We start from the raw sequence: 23,367 nt of genomic DNA on the forward strand, positions 1-23,367 counted from the left end.
AGCCATGTGCTAAAATATCAAATATAATGTCTATACAGTAGGCTTCCTAAGGAAAGTCAGTCCTGCTTATTATCCAATCTCTTGTAATATTTGATAAGGCAAAATAATGTAATTTATTTTTCTCATAAATGGATTTTTCTTATTAATTTATTTTTTGATTCTTGATCAAAGGTTTATTTTTTTGGAGTGAGATAATTAAAAACAGTTTAAATTTAAAGTATTACATGGCTCAGCTAATATTTTTGAAAACATAATATCTATGTACTGGAAAATCATCTAACTGTGGCTGTTAAAATACAGATATTTCATTCCAAGTTATAAATCAAATTAACTTGCAGCAAATGTGATTGATGATTGTTGAAAAAGGGTTATTGTTGAATAAATACCCTTACCCTGTAAATTTCACGAGTTACCTACCATCTCTGAGCTTTCAACCCTGATTTTTTCTATCCAAGCATATAGAGAAGTATCAAATATCCTTCCTCAAGGATAATACAAGTGGACTCAGGAAGTCTTACTTATCTCGGATGTTTCACTTAACAGTACGTTATGGTTGTTGAGGTCCTATAATTAATAATTCACTAGTTTTTACTGATGTTATTGATTTTTTTGTAAAAGGAAAGATACTAATGTGAGGAATTAAACGTTGTTTACCAACCTTTTAACATAATACAGTCAGTATTGATATGAATTAATTATGCTCACTTCATGGAAGAAAGTGTAATGATGCTTATGTGAATGAGAACGGAAAGAATGTGAAATACTTCAAGAATAAGGAGTTTATGACCAAGGAGAGTTGGATTTGGAAAAAAGCATCAGAGTAAAGGGACATTTGCAGCTAGAGGGTGGGAAGTCATGTAGGATGGAGGGGGCTCTACAATGCCGGAGGCAGAGAACTCCAAAGGAAAAAATGCTTGCAATAGGATTTCACATATTAAAAAACAAAACTAAGTAACTTTGTATCTAAGTGCTTTGCTATAAATTATCTGCTATATTCTTTACAATCTACATGGTGCCAGAGAAATGTTATGTATATTGTCTTTATTTCTTTCTATAGTCCCTTGCTGTGTGATTCTAATCTGTATTTTAGTGTAATTTCAACATAGTTTTTATGTTTTAATAAAACTTGAACACATTAAAATGCTATTAAACTGTTACACATGGTTAATAATACTTATGGACTTCTGAAAGTAGCTATTATTAAACTGAACAAAGTCATTAATGTCTTTAAACTTTGCACCAGGATGTAAAGTACAAAACAGACGTCTAACTGCATCTAGAGAATAGTAATGATATCTGACTATGTATGTTTCTTCTTTTTTTACCATATATTTTTACTGTATCTTTTATATTTTGTATTTTAAATTAAAAAGTACTTTAATAAAAATAAAAGAGTAATGCATTGGATTCTAGTATGTACTTTCCTAGTAATTGTGACGGTAGGCAGTTGACAGAATATAAACCTCAGGCCTTTGTGTCTTCATCTATCTCTATAATCTTCTTCAGCCCTAAAATTCAATGAGTAAATAAGAAACATCCATTTTCATTTAAGACTAGAAATGCAATCTTAAGATATTGTATTTCCTGAACAAAAATATATTTTCATTTATTTTAGATAACAAATATAGTGTGTGAATTGCAAAAATATTTTTTTTAAATGTCATCAGTTGTCAATCACGTTTTTCTCTATTTTAAACATTCATGTTGTTAATTTGATATCTCTTCATTGGGCAATATAAATTTACTCACTGAAGAGTCTGAACTGCCTAACACGTATATTAGTAAAAATAAGTTTTGATGTTTGAAATGCCCTTTCATTTCTCCAGAAATGATCTCCGAAGTATGGATATAGAATTTACTTGAACATTTAATATTACTACGCACCTAACAGCCCAGTAATGGTTTATCTAAAACTAATGTTAACTTATTTTGCTTGAAATGGTTAACTTACTTATGTCAGTATTCAAAGCACTATCACCTATATTATTTGTTCACAGTAATGAGGAAACTAGCTATATATCACTGGCTTATTCATTTTACTGTCTTCAGGTTTAAGTAATCCTTTTTCTTTTTTCATTCTTTTATTTTCTATTGAAAGACTGTCTATGCCTTTCAGAATTTAACTACTATACTACTTCAGGAAGATGAATTAATACTAGCTACTCATTATACATCATTGTTGCAATTGCAAAATAATCTAAAATAATCAAATGTCTTCATGAGAAAAATCAGTGATGAACACACTAGAAATCTGACACACCTTGGACCTGGAGAAGCCCAATAATTAAAATCGGAATAGTAACGTGGAGATGTTTAAATGTACACTTCATGCTCAGCAATTTCACCCTAGGTCTAAGCAGCCATGGCACGTGTAGTGGAATAGGCTCCCTCAGGTGCACCTCTGTTCAGAGCTTCCTCTCCAGGCCTTAACTGGTCAGGCTTCTCACTTACAACTGTCTGATAGACACAGGAGTGATTCAAGGAAGAAGAATCTGGCCACTATAGTTGGGATATGAAAGTGGCCTTACGAGACATCTGGATAACAACAATAAAGCAGGCATACAAATGTTAGTAACTGAGACTCTGAATCAACTTAAAAAATTCTGTAATGATGACTGAAAAATTGAACACTTGAAATAAATTACTTTATAAACAGAAAATAATAATATGGTTTGTTAAGTGGGCATTACATTTACAGTGGAATAAAATACCTATTTAAGAGTTCACATGCACTGAAAAGTAGAAGAAAATAAATAATATTCTCACAAGAAAAAAATTCAGAAAGACAGATAAGAGGTTGAGAAGTAAATATTAGAATTGAACAGAAATTTTTAAAAAGGATACAAAAAAGAGTGAAATGCATGAAAACCAGTTTTAAATTTGTGATTTGCAATATGTAACCAATATTAGTACCTGAAGAAGAATTAGTGAACCAGTATTAATGCACAAAAGAATAATAGAGGAATAATACAAGAAAACTTTCCAGACATGAATAAATGAAAAATATATAACATGGCATATTCCAATTAAATGCTTAAACATCAAAGATAAAAGGGAAAGGGATTAAATTTTAAGTTCTCAACTTGCCAGTCATTGGGATAAATATTTCACAAATCTTTTTTAATTAAAGAAGTTAAAAACCATGTCAGCTTCCAAGAAGGAAATGAATCAATTACATTCATAAAACATAATATTCTTGAAAGTAGGCCATTCTCTGCTGTATTTTCTGCAGTGACAGAGATGAAAGCAAAATAAAGCATCAAATGCATAATCCTCAGTCAACATAAGCTCTAAGAAGTGTGAACTTCGCCAAGTTCTAATTCATATGTGAAGCCAAAATCACAAGATGTCTTAGGTCGATATTTTCAGATTTTCCAGGAAATTTGAAATGGTAATACACTCTTTTTTTCAGATGTAATTACAAACATGGATTTCAATTGGAAGAAAATTTGTTCTCCTAAAATCACTAGGGAACCAATCGTATAGAATATTCTACAGATCATTGAGGGCTGAAATATTTTAATAAGGAAATTTACATCAAAAAAAGACTTCACGGGCTTCCCTGCTGGCGCAGTGGTTGAGAGTCTGCCTGCCGATGCAGGGGACATGGGTTGGTGCCCCAGTCCGGGAAGATCCCACATGCCATGGAGCGGCTGGGCCTGTGAGCCATGGCCGCTGAGCCTGCGCATCCGGAGCCTGTGCTCCGCAACGGGAGAGGCCACAGCAGTGAGAGGCCCGCGTACCACAAAAAGAATCAAAAACAAAAGCAAAACAAAACAAAACAAAAAAGACTTCATGATAAATATTCTTAAAGTGAAAATTTATAGGTTTGGATAACTATTTTCCCAATTAAAATCAAACAAAATTTTGTGAGCTGATTAACAAATAAACCAGCAGTCAGAACCAAGACGTTAACTCTGATTTACATAAACGTTGAAGGAAAATGAGCATAGAGAAGACAAAAAAATATATATAGTTAATCACATTTTTAAGAGTAAGAGTCTTTAAATTCAACTTGAAGAATGCAAAATAGAGATAAAAACAATAAATTTGATATATTATTAAAGTAAAAAAATCATTATTTTATTATGGTTTAAATAACTGTATCAAAAGCTAATTCTTAACCCATATACAAATCTGATGACTTAACATTCAAAACTCTCCTTCCCATAGTGTATGAATTTTCTTTTGTAAAGAGACTGTCTGAAGACTGTGCTAACCTGGAACCGCCTCTGATGGCTCCACCCAGTCACTGTGCAAGTCCCCTAGAATGTGCACCTCCCCAGGCACTTACCTTTCACAGACTTTCAGGAGATTACACGCAGCTTGAATCAGCAGTGAAAATTTTGAAAACAGATGACTCTTTTAAATGTATTTGAATAACAGTGTAGCAATAATGAATGCTGACACTTGCCCCTGGGAGATGCCCAGGAGAAGAAGCAAGTGTCTTCATTCCAAATTCTGTCAGCTTCACACCTTAAGCAAGTCAGCCTAACTAGCCATGGATAATATCCCCCCAAAGGAACAATGATAGAGTAGCTTTTATAGAGCTTGATTTAACAAATACTACTCATGTTGTAAAAACATACATTTTTAGCTTTAGGTTCACTTATTTCTAATTTTTCAATTTACCATAATGGGTTTCCATGAATGGAATCTTGATTTGTAACATTATATTTACTGAGGATAAATGGTCAATGTACTGTTGCTGACTTAATCCAGGTGCTGATTAGGTTATAACCTGGAGGGAGCTTGATGTGGCCAAGTGATCATTTGTATAATTTCATTATTTGAAATTAGCCTTGATATTAGAAATATGTTTACTTTCTATACTTTATAAACCGCCAGAGTAAAATAAGCAAAATCCAAGCTCAAAAATACAAAATACGAGGTAACGCACACACACACATGCACACACACATTAGTAATGAAAATGGCACATCAGGCAATATGTAACAAAGAAAACCTGTGTCATAGTAATAAATACTGTGTGCATATGCTAAAAGAAAGATAATAATCTTAGGTTTATGTGAAATTAACATCTATGTGTGCCTTGTTAGAAATACAGCCCAAATAAAATGATACAGCAGGGTTTAAAATAAATAAAAGGACAAGAACACAGCGTAGATATTGAACAAAAAAATATGGAAGTGGCAGTATTGAATATAAGGCAGGTTATATTAATAATTTAAAGAGAAATAACTGATAAAATATAGAAATAATAGTAAACTTTACTATTGAATAATTATGTTGCAAAATACACATGGTCAACCTTTCAGTAATTTAAGATATTTTGACAGAGACACAGTTGCTCACAGTTTTTAACTTAACCTCAACTTCTCACAAGTCAGACTGACAGAAGAAAAGAGGTAAAGTGAGGGTGATTTTACATACCTGGGTTCAATTAATATTTTACAAATTGAAAAGATAATGACTAAATTCTCAAATGACCAACGAATTATATATATTACATAATCATAAATAACAAAGATAATGAAAATTCATCTCCTAGGAATTTTAAAAAGATATCTTAAATAATAATTGGTTTAAAAATACAGTGACAGATTAATTTGTTTTTATATATCTAAAATAAAAAAATATAATTGTTAAGATCTTAGAAGGTAAATGAATCTCTGGTTAAGAAACATGCTATAAATATGAACTATTTGTAAATCATTCATGGTGTAATGGTGTAATTCATGGTGTATCATGGTGTAATATTTAAGAAAGGGAATAAGAACCCAATTCTGGGAAAGAGAGGAGATATGAAAGTTATAAAATAAGGGTTGATTAAATTTGGGAGTTTGACTTGGGGTTGATATGAATACATGGTATTTGGTAAAATATACAAGCAATGCTTTTTTTTAGAATTGATTTCAAATTTGGGATTACATTTCTAAAGACAAAAACTTACTTAAAACTTAGTTTCTGCATTTCAGAGTGCATTATTAGAGGGATGTTTACAAGCTTTCATAAATACATATGTAGTTGTTTGTGGATAAATACTGACCTGCAATAAAAAGTGTGTCCAGGTCCATCAACACATATCCCTCCGTTAAGGCAGAGGACCACATTCAGATCATGCTCAGTACAACTGCTAACATTTACTTCACAATATGTACCATTTGGGCAAATGCAAGTAAAGCCATGGGCTGCCTTCTGACAGAAGCCTTCATTCATACAAGGGATGGATGTGCAGTCCTAAATTATGAAATAGAGAATCAAATTTGATTATTAGTGTTAAGACTAGAAATCTTATTAAAATTATATTTTTGTTTAAATATTTTTAAGAAACCGATATGCAAGCTTATCTGGTATCCCCTTCCTCTAAAAACAGAAATATTTATTTCTAGTAATAGATGTTTAACTTTTATCACCAGAAATACTTTTCAAATGTTTCATTGTGGATTTTTCAGAAAAAAATAAACTTTATTAGACTTTATTAAATTATGTGTTATGTGCATAATACCAGGATTTCACTGACACTTAGTATCCACCATACAACCCCATTTGCCTGGCATAGCTCCAGTTTAACTCTGCTGTCTTTGGGTAATGATTAACAGTGTCTCATTAACTTTCAAAGGAATCTTGGGTTTGATTATATAATTAGAACAGACAATTCACTATTGATGTCCCTCTAAAACAAAGCATCTATAATATCTGAGTTTTTATTCCATTTACAATCTTTTTTTCATCAATATTATTCATCAATATTTACAGGTATATATTTTTTCAGCTTTATTGAGGTATAATTGATCAAAAAACTCTGTAATATATTTAAAGTGTACAGTGTGATGATTTGATATACATAACCATTTTGAAAAGATTCAAAGTTATGGAGTTTATTAACACTATGGAGTAATTAACATATCCATCACCTTACATATTAACTTTTTTGTTGGGGGTGGAGTTAGTGAAACACAAGTGTTTCTTTTACAAATTTTAATTATACAGCACAGAATTATCAATTATATTCACGATGTTATATATTAGATTCCTAGAACGTATTCAACTTATAACTGAAAGTTTGTACCATTTTTCAGCCTCTCCCTATTTTTCCCGCTCCCCTCCCCAAAGACCCTAACCCTCCAGGGCTCTGGCAACCACCATTCTACTCTCTGTTTCTATGAGCTCAACTTTTTAATTGAAATTTTTTTAGAATCCACATATAAGTGATATCATGTACATCTGTCTTTCAGTCTGGCTTATTTCACTTAGCCAAATGTCCTCCAGTTTCATCAGTGTTGTCACAAATGACAGGATTTCCTTCTCTTTTTAAGGCTGAATATTATTCCACTGTATATATGGACACCATATTTTCTTTATCCAATCATCTATTCATGGACACCTAACATTGTTTTCATACCTTGCCTATTGTGCCTAATGCTGCAACAAACATGGGAGTGCAGATATCTCTTCAAATAACAGTTTCATTTCCTTTGAATATTTACCCAGATTTCGATTGCTGGATCATATGGTAGTTCTATTTGAAGTTCTTGAAAAACCTCCATACTGTTTTTCAAAGTGGCTGTACCGGTTTACATTCCCACCAACAGTGCACAAGGGTTCCCTTTTCTCTACATCCTTGCTGCATTTGTTATCTTCTCTTTTTGATAATAGACATACTAACAGGTGTGAGGCAATAGCTCATTGTAGTTTTGGCTTGCATTTCTGTGATGATTAGTGATGTTGAGCACATTTTAATATACCTGTTAGCCATTTGTACGGCTTCTTTGGAGAAATGCCTAACACATTTTTTGCCCATATTTAATTGAGTTATTGGGTTTCTTTTTTTTTTTTGCTATTGCATTATATGAGTTTCTTATATTTTTTGGATATTAATCCTTTATCCAATATGTGGTTTACAAACATATTCTCCCATTCTATAGGTTGCCTTTTCATTTCGCTGATGGTTTCCTTTGCTGTGCAGAAGCATTTTAGTTTGGTGTCATCCCATTTATTTATTTTTGCTTTTGTTGCCTTTGTATCAAAATTTTTTAAAAAATGATTGTCAAGACCAACGTCAAGGAGCTTACCCACTATGTCTTCCAGGAGTTTTACAGTTTTAGGTCTTATGTTCAAGTCTTTAATCCATTTTGAGTTGATTGTTGTGATGGTGTAAAATAAGGGTCCAGCATCATTATTTTGCCTATGGCTATCCAGATTTTCCAACCCCATTTATTGAAGAGACTATCCTTTCTGCATTGTATATTCTTGGCTTATTTGCCAAAAATTAATTGAATATATTTGTGTGGATTTATTTCTTGGCTTTCTATTCTGTTCTATTGGTCTATGTGCCAGTTTTTATGTCAATACCATACTGTTTTGATTACTATACCTTTGTAATATAGTTTGAAATCAGGAAGTGTGATGCTTCTAGCTTTGGTCTCTCTACTCAAGATTGCTTTGTCTATTTGGGGTCTTTTGTGGTTCCATATGGATATTAGGATTATTTGTTCTATTTCTCTGAAAAATGCCTTGGGCATTTTGATAAGTGTTGCATAGAATCTGTAGATTGCTTTGGGTAATATGAACATTTTAGCAATACCAATTCTTCCAATCCATAGGGAATATCTTTACATTTTTTTTGTGTGTCTTCAATTTCTTGCATCAACATTTTACAGTTTTCAGTGTACAGATCTTTCATCAACTTGGTTAAATTTATTCCTAAGTATATTATTCTTTTTGATTCTATTGTAAATGGGATTGTTTTCTTAATTTCTCTTCTAATACTTTGTAGCTAGTGTATAGAAGCACACTTTTTAAATATTTTGTCTATTTTAAGATGTTAACAAATTAACTTTGAATGCATATAAAAGTTCTATATTTTTACACTTAAAATTTTGGAATATTGGGACTTCCCTGGTGGCGCAGTGGTTGAGAGTCCGCCTGCTGATGCAGGGGACATGGGTTCATGCCCCGGTCCAGGAATATCCCACATGCCGTGGAGTGGCTGGGCCCGTGAGCCATGGCCGCTGAGCCTGCGCGTCCGGAGCCTATGCTCTGCAGCGGGAGAGGACACAACAGTGAGAGGTCCGTGTACCACAAAAAAAAAAAAAAAAAAAAAAAAAAATTTGGAATACTAATTGTGGTGTCCAAACCAATCACTCCTCAGGGAGAAGCTGGGAGCTAGGGGTCCCCTCGTTTTGTATGTTGTTATGCCAGGTCTGGGGTTTATGGTGAGGGTGTGTCTCAGCCTTTTCTATCTATTTCAACGTGTATACTTTCTCAGTTACTGACGTGTAGTAGTTATCCAGCTAGTTTCTGGATTTCTCTGAGGAAGAATTGTTCTGTGCATAGCTGTGCATCTGTGGCAGGAGCAAAATGCAGAGCCTCATATATTGCCATCTTGATCCAGAAGTCTTAACGTGCATGAAATCATAATCTTTTAATTATCCAGTATTCCTATGCATGTATCCAAATTTATGTCCAGTATTTCTGATGCCTATCATCCCAGAAGCAGAGAGGTGTCATGGAGTCAGAGGAACCTGGATGATGTCTGTCTCTTCCTTTTCAATCTTTGGCATATTTGTATACTTCTCCTACTTTTACTCAATCAACAAAGGTATTCAATTTATTGTAGCTTCGTTTATGCATGAAATGGCAATAATCTCACTTACCTCATAAAAATTCCTATGATAATTAAATAAAATAATGACTATAAAGCAATTAGCCCTCTTCCTGGGACATAATAACTGTTCAGTAAATAGTATGTTCTTTCCTTTACACTCTGAAGGTCAAAGGCCTTGTCAGCCTCTATTTCAGTCATTTGGAACTTGCTTAGGATAGAAAATGAGTTTTTCAGTATAGTTAATGTCTACTAAATCATACTATATACTTCTTAAGTTCATATTTTAGATATTATATACTTGCTGGTGTTCTGGAAAGCACAGAGCATGTTGCCTTGAACATGATATGACACCTGCTTACAATGTAATGATAACTCTGAAAAGATTTGCACCTATAATTCTGAGAAATAATTTATAGAACTTTATGACATCATTAGTAAAACTTTAAAAATGTATTCTGAATATGTTGTCCACACAGAATTTGTTAGTGAATATATACAAATATGATTCATTTGCACTGTGGGTTCTCAAGTTAGTACATCTTCAAAGGTAATTACCTATACAAACATGAGATAGTTTTTTAACATTTTACCCTGAAAAGTAATATTTCCTAGAACTATCATTAGTTGACACTAATGCTTCTAAACATTTAGTGACTTTTAAGAAGTGTTAACATAACAGTAAAAGCTCAAACTGACAAGGCTAATGTGGGAGCCCTTGCATTCATATCATGCATCAAATGGAAAATTAAAGGTTTGTCAAAATCACCAAAGAGTTTAATTAGTGTCATTTTCAATAAGAAATTGGCTGTGCACTTGAGTATAAAACTCAAGTTATGCTTGCAACCCAGATGGTGATCTTTTACATTCGCCTAAGTGATAGAGTTAAATGTATGTTTTTTTAATAAATGAATACCATTCTGGTATTCTACTTTTGCTGAAAATGTGAACTCCTTAAGGACAACCAAAGGCACTTAGACTTGGGGCAGGTACTGCAGTTATTTTTATGGATGTAGGATTCCACAGGGAATGGCGTGGAAACCTGTTTCCCTCTTAGTCCTAAGGCAAGGTATATTTAGAATGATTTATTAGAAAGCATTACATAAACTAATTGAATTATATTTCCAATGGGAAGAAAGAGATAGTTTTTAGACTGCCAAAAGTTCTGTCTCTAGGGTTTACAAGAATCTTTTACTAAATTAATTAGAAGGCTTAATGGGAAATACAAAAGCAATTTCTTTTTAGAAAAATCAAATTATCATTTAAAGTTCTTGATATTTCCTCTTTCAAAAATTAAGGAAGATGCCTTTCCCTTTGTTCTTCATTATTTATATTACTTTGCTATACTCTATTTAATATAATAAAGTGCTTCCCAAGAAGAATTCACTAAAATTTAATTCAGAAAATGACAGAAAGAAAAGGCTGGTATGTTTAGAGAGAGAGGAGGAAGCTGGGAGTAATGTTGCAGACCAGGGCAATCTAGACAATTGAGCTAGACCCCAACATTCACTCAACTTGTATTCAAAACACCAAGTCAGGAAATGTACAAGACTGTAAGAATAACAGAGCAATGATGTATTCACTGTGGACTGTTTAGACTAATAAATGTGCAAGTTAGCTCTCTGACAGTTGTGTTATATCCTGAGGTGTGTGTGTGTGTATATATATATATATATATATATATATATATATATATATATACAGTTTAGATCCAAGACTTTGTCCTGAGATCTCTGAACTTCCCTGAAGTATAGAAAGTTACTATCTGAGATCATTTTTATCATAGCATTTGTCTCATCGAATCATATGTTTTCTTTTTAACTGCTGTTTTAATACTTTCTTCAAATAAGATCTTAGAGAAATGAAACATGTTAAACAAGTAAACATGGAACTGTCCATTTGAAGAGTGGAAACAGGACATGGTTCCCATTAGAGCCCTACCTTATCCACTGCAAAGACCTATTAAATTTCATAGAATTTCTTGAACTTTGTCTAGCTCTGAATAAAACTTACCAATATAGTGTACTCTTTCTAAAACTTAAATTGTATGTGAATACTCTGGATAGCTTGTTAAATTTTAGATTGAAACTCTTTGGGATGGGGCCTGTGTTTCTCCATTTCTAACAAATCCCCAGGTGATCCTGATGCTGCTAGTTCATGAACCAAACATTGGTAACAAGAATCTAGTCCAACAATTTTAATTTACTCACAAGGATGAGGACAAGCCAAAGGGTGTTAGAGTGACTTCACCAAGGTCTTATAGCAAGAGGACAACAGAATAAACTCACATAGACACTAACTGCCCTGAATTCCAACTTAAGGCTCATTGTACCACCAAGTCTTTGATTTTTCTCTCAAAGGGATTCCTTGGCTGTGGAAGTGTACATATAATAATGCATATGATAAAGACTTAATATCCCTAATGTTTACTTCCAATATAATTTTTATTTACTGTTTTCTTTCTCAAAACTTACATGATTGAATATGGGTCTACAGTAGTTAATAGGGAGAAGATTTTGTTTGATTCCCAATTTAATCAGACATAGAATGTTTTGTTGTAAAGAAAATACACTCTTTAACTGTTATTTCAACAAATCAAACAAGATTATGAAATATAAAAATTGGGATTGTTTCAGTAAATATTAATTTTTATTTCTTCATTGAAAATGTGTCTGACAGTACTTCTAGGAAATAGGGTCACTGAAATACAGGAAAACAAAACAATTGTCTTAGAAACTTCCTGAAAAGGCACAAATGAATCAATATAGGAAAGAAAAGTACATCAGGGCTAAAACTAGATATGATGCCAAATTCATGAAACATGTGAAGATTCCTTAAAGGTAATGTAAAGTTCCAAACTCATTAAAAAAGCTAACACTTAATACCACTCCTATTTCCTAAGGTAAAGAAAAGAATGCTGCAAAAGAAATCTAAATTGTATATTAATAATCATGGTAGTATATTGTACTCTAACTTGGCAAAATGAGGGGTCAAGCATGAACACGTCCAAAAGACTGAGAGTTCTGTGATTCAACATTGCTAAGGACTCTGTAACACTGCATAGGATGTGGGTTTGGTGTTGGTGGTCAAGAGGGGCTGGGAAAGGAAGGGCAGCCCCCTTCCCTACCTGTTTTGCTCTTCTGATTTAGAAAGGCTCACTCTTGTGTGAGTAGTGATGGAAGTCTGTCCTTATACTGGCAATTCAAAGTTTATGGCCCATGGCAAATAATGGAATAGATAGAGAAAATACGTAGGAAAAATATGTAGGAGATTCCTAATAAACACACAAATATAGTGGGAAAGAAATAGGCTGTGAAGCCAAAAGGAAATATACTCACAAAAATACAAATTTGCATGAAGAGAATTTTCAAAGGACAAATGATTATTTCCTACCATGAAATAAAGTATGAAAAAAACTCAAAATTCTACATCTAAAACACATAATTTTTAAGGGCAATAACCTTAAGATATCTTAAATCTTCATCAAGAGAGTACTGGTTAAATAAATATGAAGCCTCCATACAATGGAATATTAATAAGAATAAAGTAGAACTATATATATTAATGGAGAATAATCTGCAATGATAAAGTGAAACTGTGTGTGACAAATATTACCATTTATGATATGTCCCTTATTTTAAACATGCGTTTTCAATCAAAGTAGATAAATATTCCCTACAATGACATGTGGGAAATAGATGAGCATTTGGTGGGAGATCCCAACTCAAATCTTATGCTGAAAATCATACTGATGGACCAATCTCTTAATTGCGAATAAAAAGGTGAGACAAATACTAGAAGAACTCAAGTAAGTCCCTATTAAACGTGCCACAAATCATCCAACCTTTGGAAAAAGTATCAGTACACTTGGATACACAAAAAGAAAGCCCTTGAATGTCAAGATCCACTATATAGGGCTTCCCTGGTGGCACAGTGGTTGAGAGTCTGCCTGTCGATGCAGGGGACACGGGTTCGTGCAGTGAGAGGCCCACTTATCACAAAAAAAAAAAATCCACTATATAGTAATTAAATATTAACAAAAAAATGAGAAAATGTACATAATGTATATGATAGACAAAAGGTAAAATTCTTACTATATAAAAAGCCCCATATAAATTTCAGCTTACACTTGAGGAAATACAGATACACACACACATTTAGTTCTTTTCTTTGTTCATTTCCTTTTTGTTTAGAAAACTTCCTTTAGTCCTTCTACACATGATTAGTTCTTAGTTTTTCTTCATCTGAGAATGTATTACTCTTTTTATTCTAGAATCTTTTTTTTTTAACATTTTAGTACTTAACACACATAATTTTATATTCAAAACAAAACACTTCTCCCTTAGAGTATTTATCCTTCTCAGTCCCAACAAAGTAGAAAAGAAAATACCTGATTTCCGTATTACTCTACTCTCTTTTCTGTGTACTCAGAGTTGAACTACATGTTTCACTAACCATGGCATCCATTCCATACCCAATCATGCATTTGCTTTTCTCTAGCATTAATTCTAACATTTTTAAGCTTGCTTCAAATTATCAGGTTGGCAACAAAAACTTTTGCTTGTGTTTTACCCTCTGAAACCCTAACATAAACTTTGCTTTTACACTTTCCCAGGAGCTTCAGATACATATTGATGTGAGAGTTCTTTTCAATCAGTACTGCCTGTGTTTCACCACTGCTCTTGTCTCTTTGGACTAGAAATACAGACTCAAACATCAATCCATGAATGCCCTTCAGAAGCTCTTATCTGTTTTCAATTTGCACGAAATATCTTTTTCCATGCCCTTACTTTCAGTGTGTATGTGTCTGTAGGTCTGAAGTGGGTCTCTTGTAGACAGTAAATATATGGGTCTTGTTTTTGTATCCATTCAGCTAATCTGTGTCTTTTGGTGGGAGCATTTAGCCCATTTACATTTAAGGTAATTATCGATATGTATGTTCCTATTCTCATTTTCTTAATTGTTTTGGGTTTGCTATTGTAAGTCTTTTCCTTCTCTTGTGTTTCTTGCCTAGAGAAGTTCCTTTAGCAGTTGTTGTAAAGCTGGTTTGGTGGTGCTGAACTTTCTCAGCTTTTGCTTGTCTGTAAAGGTTTTAATTTCTCCATCAAATCTGAATGAGATCCTTGCTGGTTAGAGTAATCTTGGTTTCAGGTTTTTCTCCTTCATCACTTTCAGTATGTCCTGCCAGTTCCTTCTGGCTTGCAGAGTTTCTGCTGAAAGATCAGATGTTTAACTTATGGGGATTCCCTTGTGTGTTATTTGTTGTTTTTCCCTTGCTGCTGTTAATATGTTTTCTTTTATTTAATTCTTGATAGTTTTATTAATATATGTCTTGGCATGTTTCTCCTTGCATTTATCCTGTATGGGACTCTCTGTGCTTCCTGGAATTGATTAACTGTTTCATTTCCCATATTAGGGAAGTTTTCAACTATAATCTCTTCAAATATTTTCTCAGTCCCTCTCTTTTGCTCTCTTCTTCTGCGATCCATATAATTCGAATGTTGGTGCCTTTAATATTGTCCCAGAAGTCTCTGAGACTGTCCTCTATTCTTTTCATTCTTTTTTCTTTATTCTGCTCTGCAGTAGTTATATCCACTATTTTATCTTCCAGGTCGCTTATCCGTTCTTCTGCCTCAGTTATTCTGCTATTGATCCCATCTAGAGTATTTTTAATTTCATTTATTGTGTTGTTCATTGTTGTTTCTTTCATCTTTAGTTCTTCTAGGTCCTTATTAAATGTTTCTTGCATTTTGTCTATTCTATTTCCAAGATTTTGGATCATCTTTACTATCATTATTATGAATTCTTTTCCAGGTAGACTGCCTATTTCCTCTTCATTTGTTAGGTATGAGATAAATGAATACATATGTTCAAAAAAATGTGTTCATAAGTGTTCATAGCAACTATTCACAATAGTTCCATATTGGAAGCAATGCAAATATGCATCAATTGATGAATGGATAAACAAGATCATGTATTATACAATATGGCCCTTCTCAACAATTAAAAGGAATTAATTACTGCTATTCTCAATGACATGGAAGAATCTCTTAGATGAAGTTAGGCATGAAAGTATGCATAATTTATTATTTCATTTATATGAAATTCTAGAAAAAGTAAATCTAGTCTATAGTGATAGAAAGCAGTTCAGGAATTGTCTAGGATCAGGGGTGCAGGCTGGAAATTGACTGGGAAGGGACACAGGAGTCTTTTAGGATAATAGAATGTTATATATATTGATTGTGGTAGTGAGTACATGAGTGTATACATGTGTCAAAATTCTTTGATCTGTACATTCCAAATGGTTGCATTTTGTTGTATTTAAATTATACCACAATAAAGTTAATTTAGAAATTAAAAGAAAAAAGCAACAAAAAAGAAGCTGTTATCTGGGCATTGCAACATAGAGAAAGTTACAAAAAATAGGTGAGCTAAGTAAGATACATATCTATACCCCTTATCCATATCTCCAGATGGAGCTCGTGAGGCAGGAGGTATATCTGATAATTACTGTATTTTGGTTTTTCATAAATAATAAATTTTTAATATTTACAGAATGAATGACCAAAAGTACATTTGGAATGTACTTACAGTGTTAGTAAAAAGACAGTTAAAAAAACTTTATTGAACTATAATAATTAATATAGATGGCAGGATAAGATTTTAAAAAAGAAGAACAGAATAAATAGTCCTAAAATTGACCCATATATAGGTATTAGTGTATAAAAAAGTGAGGCATACCAAAACAATCCAGAAATAATAGACACTTTGGTAAAAGTTCTTGGAAAATTGATTATATTTTTGAAAAAAGAATTATATTTCTTTTTATCAATTATAACAAAATATTCACAATGGATTAAAGGACTAAAAGTGTTGTTAATCATAAAATTGTAATAAATGAGAATATAAGAAAATAATTTAAATATTGGTGTATAAAAGGACCTTCTAAAGAGAGAGGCAAAGCATAGTATCATAAAGAAAAAGGTAAAGAAAAATACAAAAATCTCATAATTTTACAAGTTTTGTAAAGAAAGAAGAGTCACACTCTAGACAAGATTTGTAATTTTGCAGAATCTAGTGGATTTTATCCATAATTTTAAATAGTATATAAAAACCAAAAAAGGCAGGCAAGTCAAAAGAAAAATACTGTTAGTCAAAGGCTGTGAGTAAACAAGGCTCACACAAAGAAATACAGGTGGCGAATAATCATATGGAAATGTGTTCAATCTTCATAATAAGCCAGTGAAATATAAATCAAAATAGTGACATGCTACTTTTGCCTCATCAAATTAGTCAACACTTTAAAAAAATGATTTCATTTGATAGGATCTAGGGAAGCTGGCATGCTCATACTCTCATTAAATAAGTGTGGTTCCTCAACACTTATTTGGAACACTTTGTAGCTACTGAAAAGTTTGAGTCATGGCTCCATGTATTATAATGAAATGGTCCCTAAGATACACTAGGTGAAACCAAAAGTCACTGAATAAGGAGTATGATGAGTTCAACTTTATGTTAAAATAAAAATATTATGAAAAACCATCTAGAAACATATAGGTAGCATTAAACAATTGTTCTCATAATAGTGGGTGTGTGGGTATGAATATATATAAATTCATATAAGAAAGAAAATATTTCTTTATTTATATATTTAATTCAGAAGACAAATACCACATTTGCACTACCAAGAGACAGGGTTTTGGAGGTTATCACAGGCAACACATGCAACAGTGCAGACAAGATACATGCCTCCTGCATCTTCTACCAGGGAATTTATTAATTACAACATCTCCTTCTCCACATCAAGTGTGGCTTTCACTATCTAGAATTAAATCCACAAAATGTCAATAAATTATTAGGCTTTCAAAAATGTGTCAAAATATGTGCTAGTTGATTTACCTTCATTATCTAATTTAATTCTCACAACAACATAAGAGGTAGTTCCTATGATTTCCCTCATTGAATAGATAAAACATGATTTCAGATTGCAAGTAATTTGTCCTAGAGCACACAGAAGGTAACTAGCAAAATTGCAGTTCAATTCTGTTTCTCCCTCCAAAAACATCATTTACTGAGTATCAACCACATTTAATGTGTATCATCATACAATGATCCTGCAGTATAAGAACTGTATTTTACTGATAAAGGAAAGAGACACGAAGGATTTAAATAAAATATCTATAGTCTCACAATGCCAAAGGCTGTCTTTCGTGCCTGTGCTTCCTTCCTTTACCATGTCATTGTCAGCCAGGAAGGACCTGGAAGAACTTCTCATTATCCAGGAAGGCACATGAGATTCTCATCCACTATGAATAGTCTTAAACTTCAGGTAACCAAAACTTCTCTGCAGATGACACATTCCACATAAAATAGCATGTGTCAATCATGTCAGGTCTTATGCCTGAAGATCAGAAGACAGATTCTGAGAGCATTGTTGGTGTCAAGGTTCTCTACATGTACCCATCTCTTGGTACATCCATCCAGTACTTATTTTTCTCCTTCCTGTGTATGGATCCATTTAATCTCCTCATCCTTACACATCCACAGACACCTGTGTGTCCTAAGATCAGAGAGGGGGAGGCAGATGGCAAATCATAAGCCTTCTGAGCTCTTTGAATAATGGCCACTTCCAGGATTTAGTTGATTGAGGACTCCATATTGCAGAAGTTTATGATACCAATAGACGGGGCAGGGGGAGGTGAAAGAGCTATGATTTTTAGTTTTGTTTGGAGTCAGCAAAGATTCCAAAAAAGAAATTCCAAAGGAAAGGTGAGAGGCACTTAAATAATCAGTAAGTGCTGAAATAATGATTCTGAGACCTACAGCAAATAACTTGTTTCCCACAGGATACGTCCAAGAGCATATTTGGCCCATTTCACAACGTTTTGGACAGGACCAAATATCAAGGAACTTTTGGTGTGGACCAAATGTCTTATGGATTTTTTGATAGGACCACATATCTGCTAACTGTTTTGTATTTCTTTTAAATTAATTTAAATTTAGTAAAAATTATAAAACTTACATTAATCTTGATCTTACATCTTGAGCTAGTCCATTCTGCACTGCATGAACATTGATACTTATCAATGAAATCTATGCATCTGAAACACAGAATTATGTTTTTAAATAAGTAAGGCAATGAAAGCATAATTTCAAGAGAGTTGACTGTTTAATTTTTTTTTTTTCTTTTCCAGGTCAGGAAAAAAAAACACATTCCCATGAGCAATAGAAGGCAGAGTCTATTTCTACTTTCTTATCCTTCAAGGTGACTGGACTGAAAGAACAAATCAATTCTCATTTTTGCGATCTTCCCCATGGCAATGGAAAGGAAGAAAAAAAAAACAGCTTGAAAAGATAAAAAAGTATGTCTAGGGCTTATGTAGGAAACTGAAATCAGCTGGGGCCAAACGGCACTGTAGTGAATTACCCATCTTCATCCTCTCTCTCTGGCTTACAAAGTCTGTAGCAAGACTAGGAAAGAAAAATGGTGCTGCGGAAGGCAGCTGTGTGCCTCTTCGAGTCATCCCTCCTTGTCACCTGCATCTTCTAGAAATATCCCCACTCTAGATTTGCATAAACTAATATTCTATCCATGAGCAGAATAGTTATTATACAACTCTATAAAGAGATTCACAAAATGTCTTATCTGCAAATAGGGATGAAAGAACCGGTCTATTTAGGAACATTTTAAATACTAAGTTTGTGGTATTATCCCTCCACAGAACAAATAATAGAATCTCTCATCATCCTACCTGTTACTACTATTACTGTGAGCATTACTTTTAAGATTATTAAAGTCCAATTAATTCACATTTATTGAAAATTACTTTATGCTAATGAGCAGAAATAAAAGAAGGGCAGAGATAATGTATCAGTGCATTTCATTAAGTTAAACGGGCAGCCTCTGTCATCTTAACTGTACTTAGCTCTTGTTTTATGAAAAAGCATAATTAAAATTACCTTTATCAACTTTTCCTTGAGATTCAGTTTTAAATATAGTGAGTTAAATTTGCCTTCTTAGATTTAATAATAGAAGAATAAAAATAGCTACCTGCCATGTAGAGGAGGATGTGAGAGGCAGTCATTTGCCTTTGCTTCACAGTGTACTCTGAAAAACCCACTCTTGCAGTCACAGGTGTAATGATTTATGCCATCAATACAAGTTCCGTCACGGAGACAGGGCTTTGATAGACATTCGTCTATATTTACTTCACAATCGATGCCTACATTAGAAGAGAAAAGACAAAAAAAACAGGCTATTTAAATGCAAAACTCAAAAGTTTGTTCATTATAGAAAATGTCACCAAGAAATCAGGACTCCCTCCATTAAAGATAATTTGACATCTTATAGTGAAAAAGAACAGTTTTTCAAGGTTAAACATGTTTAGGTCTCTGAACTCTCAGACTAACTTAAAGTGAATGAGGACAACAAAGCACAAGCTTAATCTACTTAAAAGATTTGTTTTTAGAGTGAGGAGTTGTTTATTAAAAATATAGGTGAAGTAATGAATTTCATCAAGTTGTCACTGTGAATACTAATTTATACTATTTTTGGTAATGATCCTTGATAGTCAAACATTTATTATCTACAGGTGTTAAAAGTTTGAATTTTCTATATTTGGTCTTAGTGGGTCAATGATGAATAATGAAATAAGCCAATAATGAACTAAGATTTCTAAATGTAATCTAACTTTGCCTAAATACCTAGTGTTTTTGAAGTGTTTTTGAAGGCCAAAAAAAAAAAAATAAAGTTTCAAATAAATAGTTTCAAATAAATAGTTTGAAAGACTATCTCAGTATTTGTTTGGATATCAGGTAAAAGTTTGGGGACAGAGCGATTGGCAGATATGCAACTGTTTCATAAGGTGACATCATAACTTTATTTATATACCATATCAGAACTTCTATTTAAGTGACTGCTATTTAGAGTGGTCACACCAGGAGAGTCTGTGATTTATTGCAAATGAAACTTCCAATGCAAAAAAAATATTTTTGGAAATTTTTTTAGAGATAATCAGTTTTCAAGTCAAAATTCTATTTTTAATGGTTACATCTTATTTTTTTTTACTGTAACTGTCACTACCTATATAGAACTTCGGATATTAATGATACCATAAAATTAATATATGTAAATTAGTCAAATCTGCATCCATATTTAAAAAGACCATCAAGATTTAGTTCAGGGTGTGGAATAAACAGACATAACAGACTATATTAGGTTGCAGTAATAATAATAAAAAGGGACCTACTTCTCTATGTCTCAGTGACCCATGTCACAGGCTTATTTCTCACTAGTATTCCATGGCAAAGGTGAGCTACAGATCCAGTTTATATTATCTTCACACTGGGACCCAGGTTAATGGAGCATCCTCTATCTGGGTGATTGCCATCATTGTTGAAGAAGGAAAAGGGTACTTAGCATTGTTGAAGAAGGAAAAATGTACATACACTGCTTCTTAAATCTTCTACATATATTAATTTGCCAATCCAAGTCACATGACCAAGCCCAACATAAATGAGATGGGAATTAATGGTCCTCCCTCAGGAAATGGCAGCTATTTGTGACTATATTAATATTTAGTCAGGCACGATCATTGAAACTTCTCACTGTAAATGAGGATCATTTATTAGTATATCATAGGTTTATTGGAATAATAATTAAAACCATGTACTTAAACAACTAGCCCAGGGCCTTGTACACATTTAACATTTGATTATTATCATTTTCCTGAGACAAATTTTATCAATACAACTATGTTATATTAAATAAGTGATAACAGGTGTTTCCAGAGACATATTATTCCAATTAAGAAGATAAGTGAAAAGTTTTTCTGTAGGACTATGTGCAAATGCTGGCAAAATCAGTGATGGAAATTTCAGTTAAGAAGAAGTGGTCTACTTAACACAAAAGTAGGGTTGAGAGGCAGAGTTATAAAGAGAATTGTTTAGGGTGCATCCAGTGCTATTTGGAGAAAGGAGAAGCATCTCCATGGAGGGCAAACATGTGTCAGTGTAGCTGGAGAACACATCACCAACATTACCTGAGGAACTTTCTCACCTGATGCTTTATTCATTAATTAAGCTGTGGTGATACTTTGACCCCCTAAGTAGCCTCCAGAGAGGATAAGAATGTAATGACTGACTGACCTGAACATTTTTGTCCCTGTAAACACTTATTTATTTATTTATTTATTTTTTTCTTTTTTAACACTATAGTCCTTGAGCACCATACAAGTCAGGTCCCCTTTTAACTTTTTAACTTCATCTTATTCTACCCTCACCCTTGGCTATTCTGCTGTCTTTGCGCTGACCTCAAATACTTTGTTCCTCTTTCTAGAATTCTCTTTTCCTAGATATTTACAAGAGTCACTCCTTTATTTCTTCAGGTCTTTATTCCAATGTTGTTTTCTCAAGGAGGCCTATTTGACCACACTATTTAAAATTGCATCCCCTTCCTCACCCATAATCACCATTATCCTGTTTTATGTTTATTTTATCACCATAGCAAACAATCTCCTTCTGGCATTCTATGAGATTTACTCATTTTTCTTTTCTTTTTGTCTTTCTTCCCCATTATAAACTTAGCTCCATTAGGGCATGGTTTTTGTGTCTAATATGGAATTCAGTGAAATCTTTTTAAGTAAATACGTCATTGTTGTGAGTGTGTGTGTGTTTATATTTTGTTTTTCATGTCAATTTTGTTTGTTTGTGGGAATTCCCTGGCAGTCCAGTGGTTGGGACTCTGCGCTTTCGCTGTCAAAAGTAAAGGTTCAATCCCTGGTTGGGGAACTAAGATCCTGCAAGCTGCACACACTGCCAAAAAAATTTTTCTTTTCGTTTGCTTATTTTCCTCAGAAGTCTCTGCCCCTTCCCAAGCAAGAACAAAGCAATTCTTGAAATCTCAGTCCTTGCAATGGTGAGACTCAGAATCTGGAATGAGGTGATTCCTCCTAGGTGTGTGTCTGAAAGGCTTGTCTTGCCTGTGTAGTCAAGGGGAATTATTTAATGAAATTTCTATTTTTTTCTATCTTCAAGCAGTGAAGCTTCCGTGATAACTTAAAAAGACGTGAAGGTGTGGAGAGTGTTGAACTTCAGTTCAAAATGAGCTCCCCGTACATAATTACCAGCTGTGAGAATGAAGGAAAGACTGCTGCTTGCAACAACACAAATGGACCTTGAGAGCAGTGAGCTGAGTCAGACTGAGAAAGACAAATCCTGCATGATGTCATTTGTATGTGGGACCAAAAACAAACAAACAAACAATTCATAGAAAAAGAGAAGAAAATGGTTGCCTGAACCAGAACCAGGGAGGTACGGACAATAAGGAGAGGTTGGCCAAAGGGTACATATTTTCAGCTATAAGTTAAATAAGGCCTGAGGATCTAATGTATAACATGGTAGCTAAGTTGATAGTGCTGTTCTGTATAATTGAAATTTGTCAAGAGAATAGGACCTAAATGTTCTCACATATACACAAAGGTAAGATAAAAATTCTGAGGTGTTGTATGGGTTAATTAACTATGTGGGAGCGGCCCTTTCACAATGTGTATGTATATGAAATCATCACCTTGTGCACTTTAAAAGCTTATAAGTTTCTTTGTCAACTATACCTTAAAAGATCTGGAAAAAAATAGAAATTTTATATCAACACCATAAATGGAAAACCATTATCTTGTTCCAAAAGTAAAAAGGTAACCCAAAATTAAATGCAATAAAAACAATTACCAAGACATCAAAACTTCAAATTTCTCATCTGTAAACTGTGGATCAAAATATCTATGTTATAGAACAGTTTACAG

The 23,367-nt window shown here is 33.3% G+C and overlaps 1 protein-coding gene across 1 annotated transcript in view; it reads right to left on the reverse strand.

The window, feature by feature from the left end:
• Positions 1–23,367, reverse strand: part of EYS (eyes shut homolog) — a 1,642,163-nt gene that overhangs the window by 1,042,378 nt on the left and 576,418 nt on the right. Inside the window, exons 18-20 of the mRNA XM_029223300.1 lie at positions 19,620–19,791; positions 18,591–18,669; positions 6,011–6,201 (exon numbers count right to left, since the gene is read on the reverse strand). Coding sequence (XP_029079133.1) covers positions 6,011–6,201; positions 18,591–18,669; positions 19,620–19,791 — 442 coding nt within the window. The remainder of the gene's footprint in view (positions 1–6,010; positions 6,202–18,590; positions 18,670–19,619; positions 19,792–23,367) is intronic.

This window comes from Monodon monoceros, unplaced genomic scaffold, assembly GCF_005190385.1.
Source record: "Monodon monoceros isolate NGI ecotype Baffin Bay Population unplaced genomic scaffold, NGI_Narwhal_1 Super_Scaffold_15, whole genome shotgun sequence".
NCBI classification, from domain to species: Eukaryota; Metazoa; Chordata; class Mammalia; order Artiodactyla; family Monodontidae; genus Monodon; species Monodon monoceros.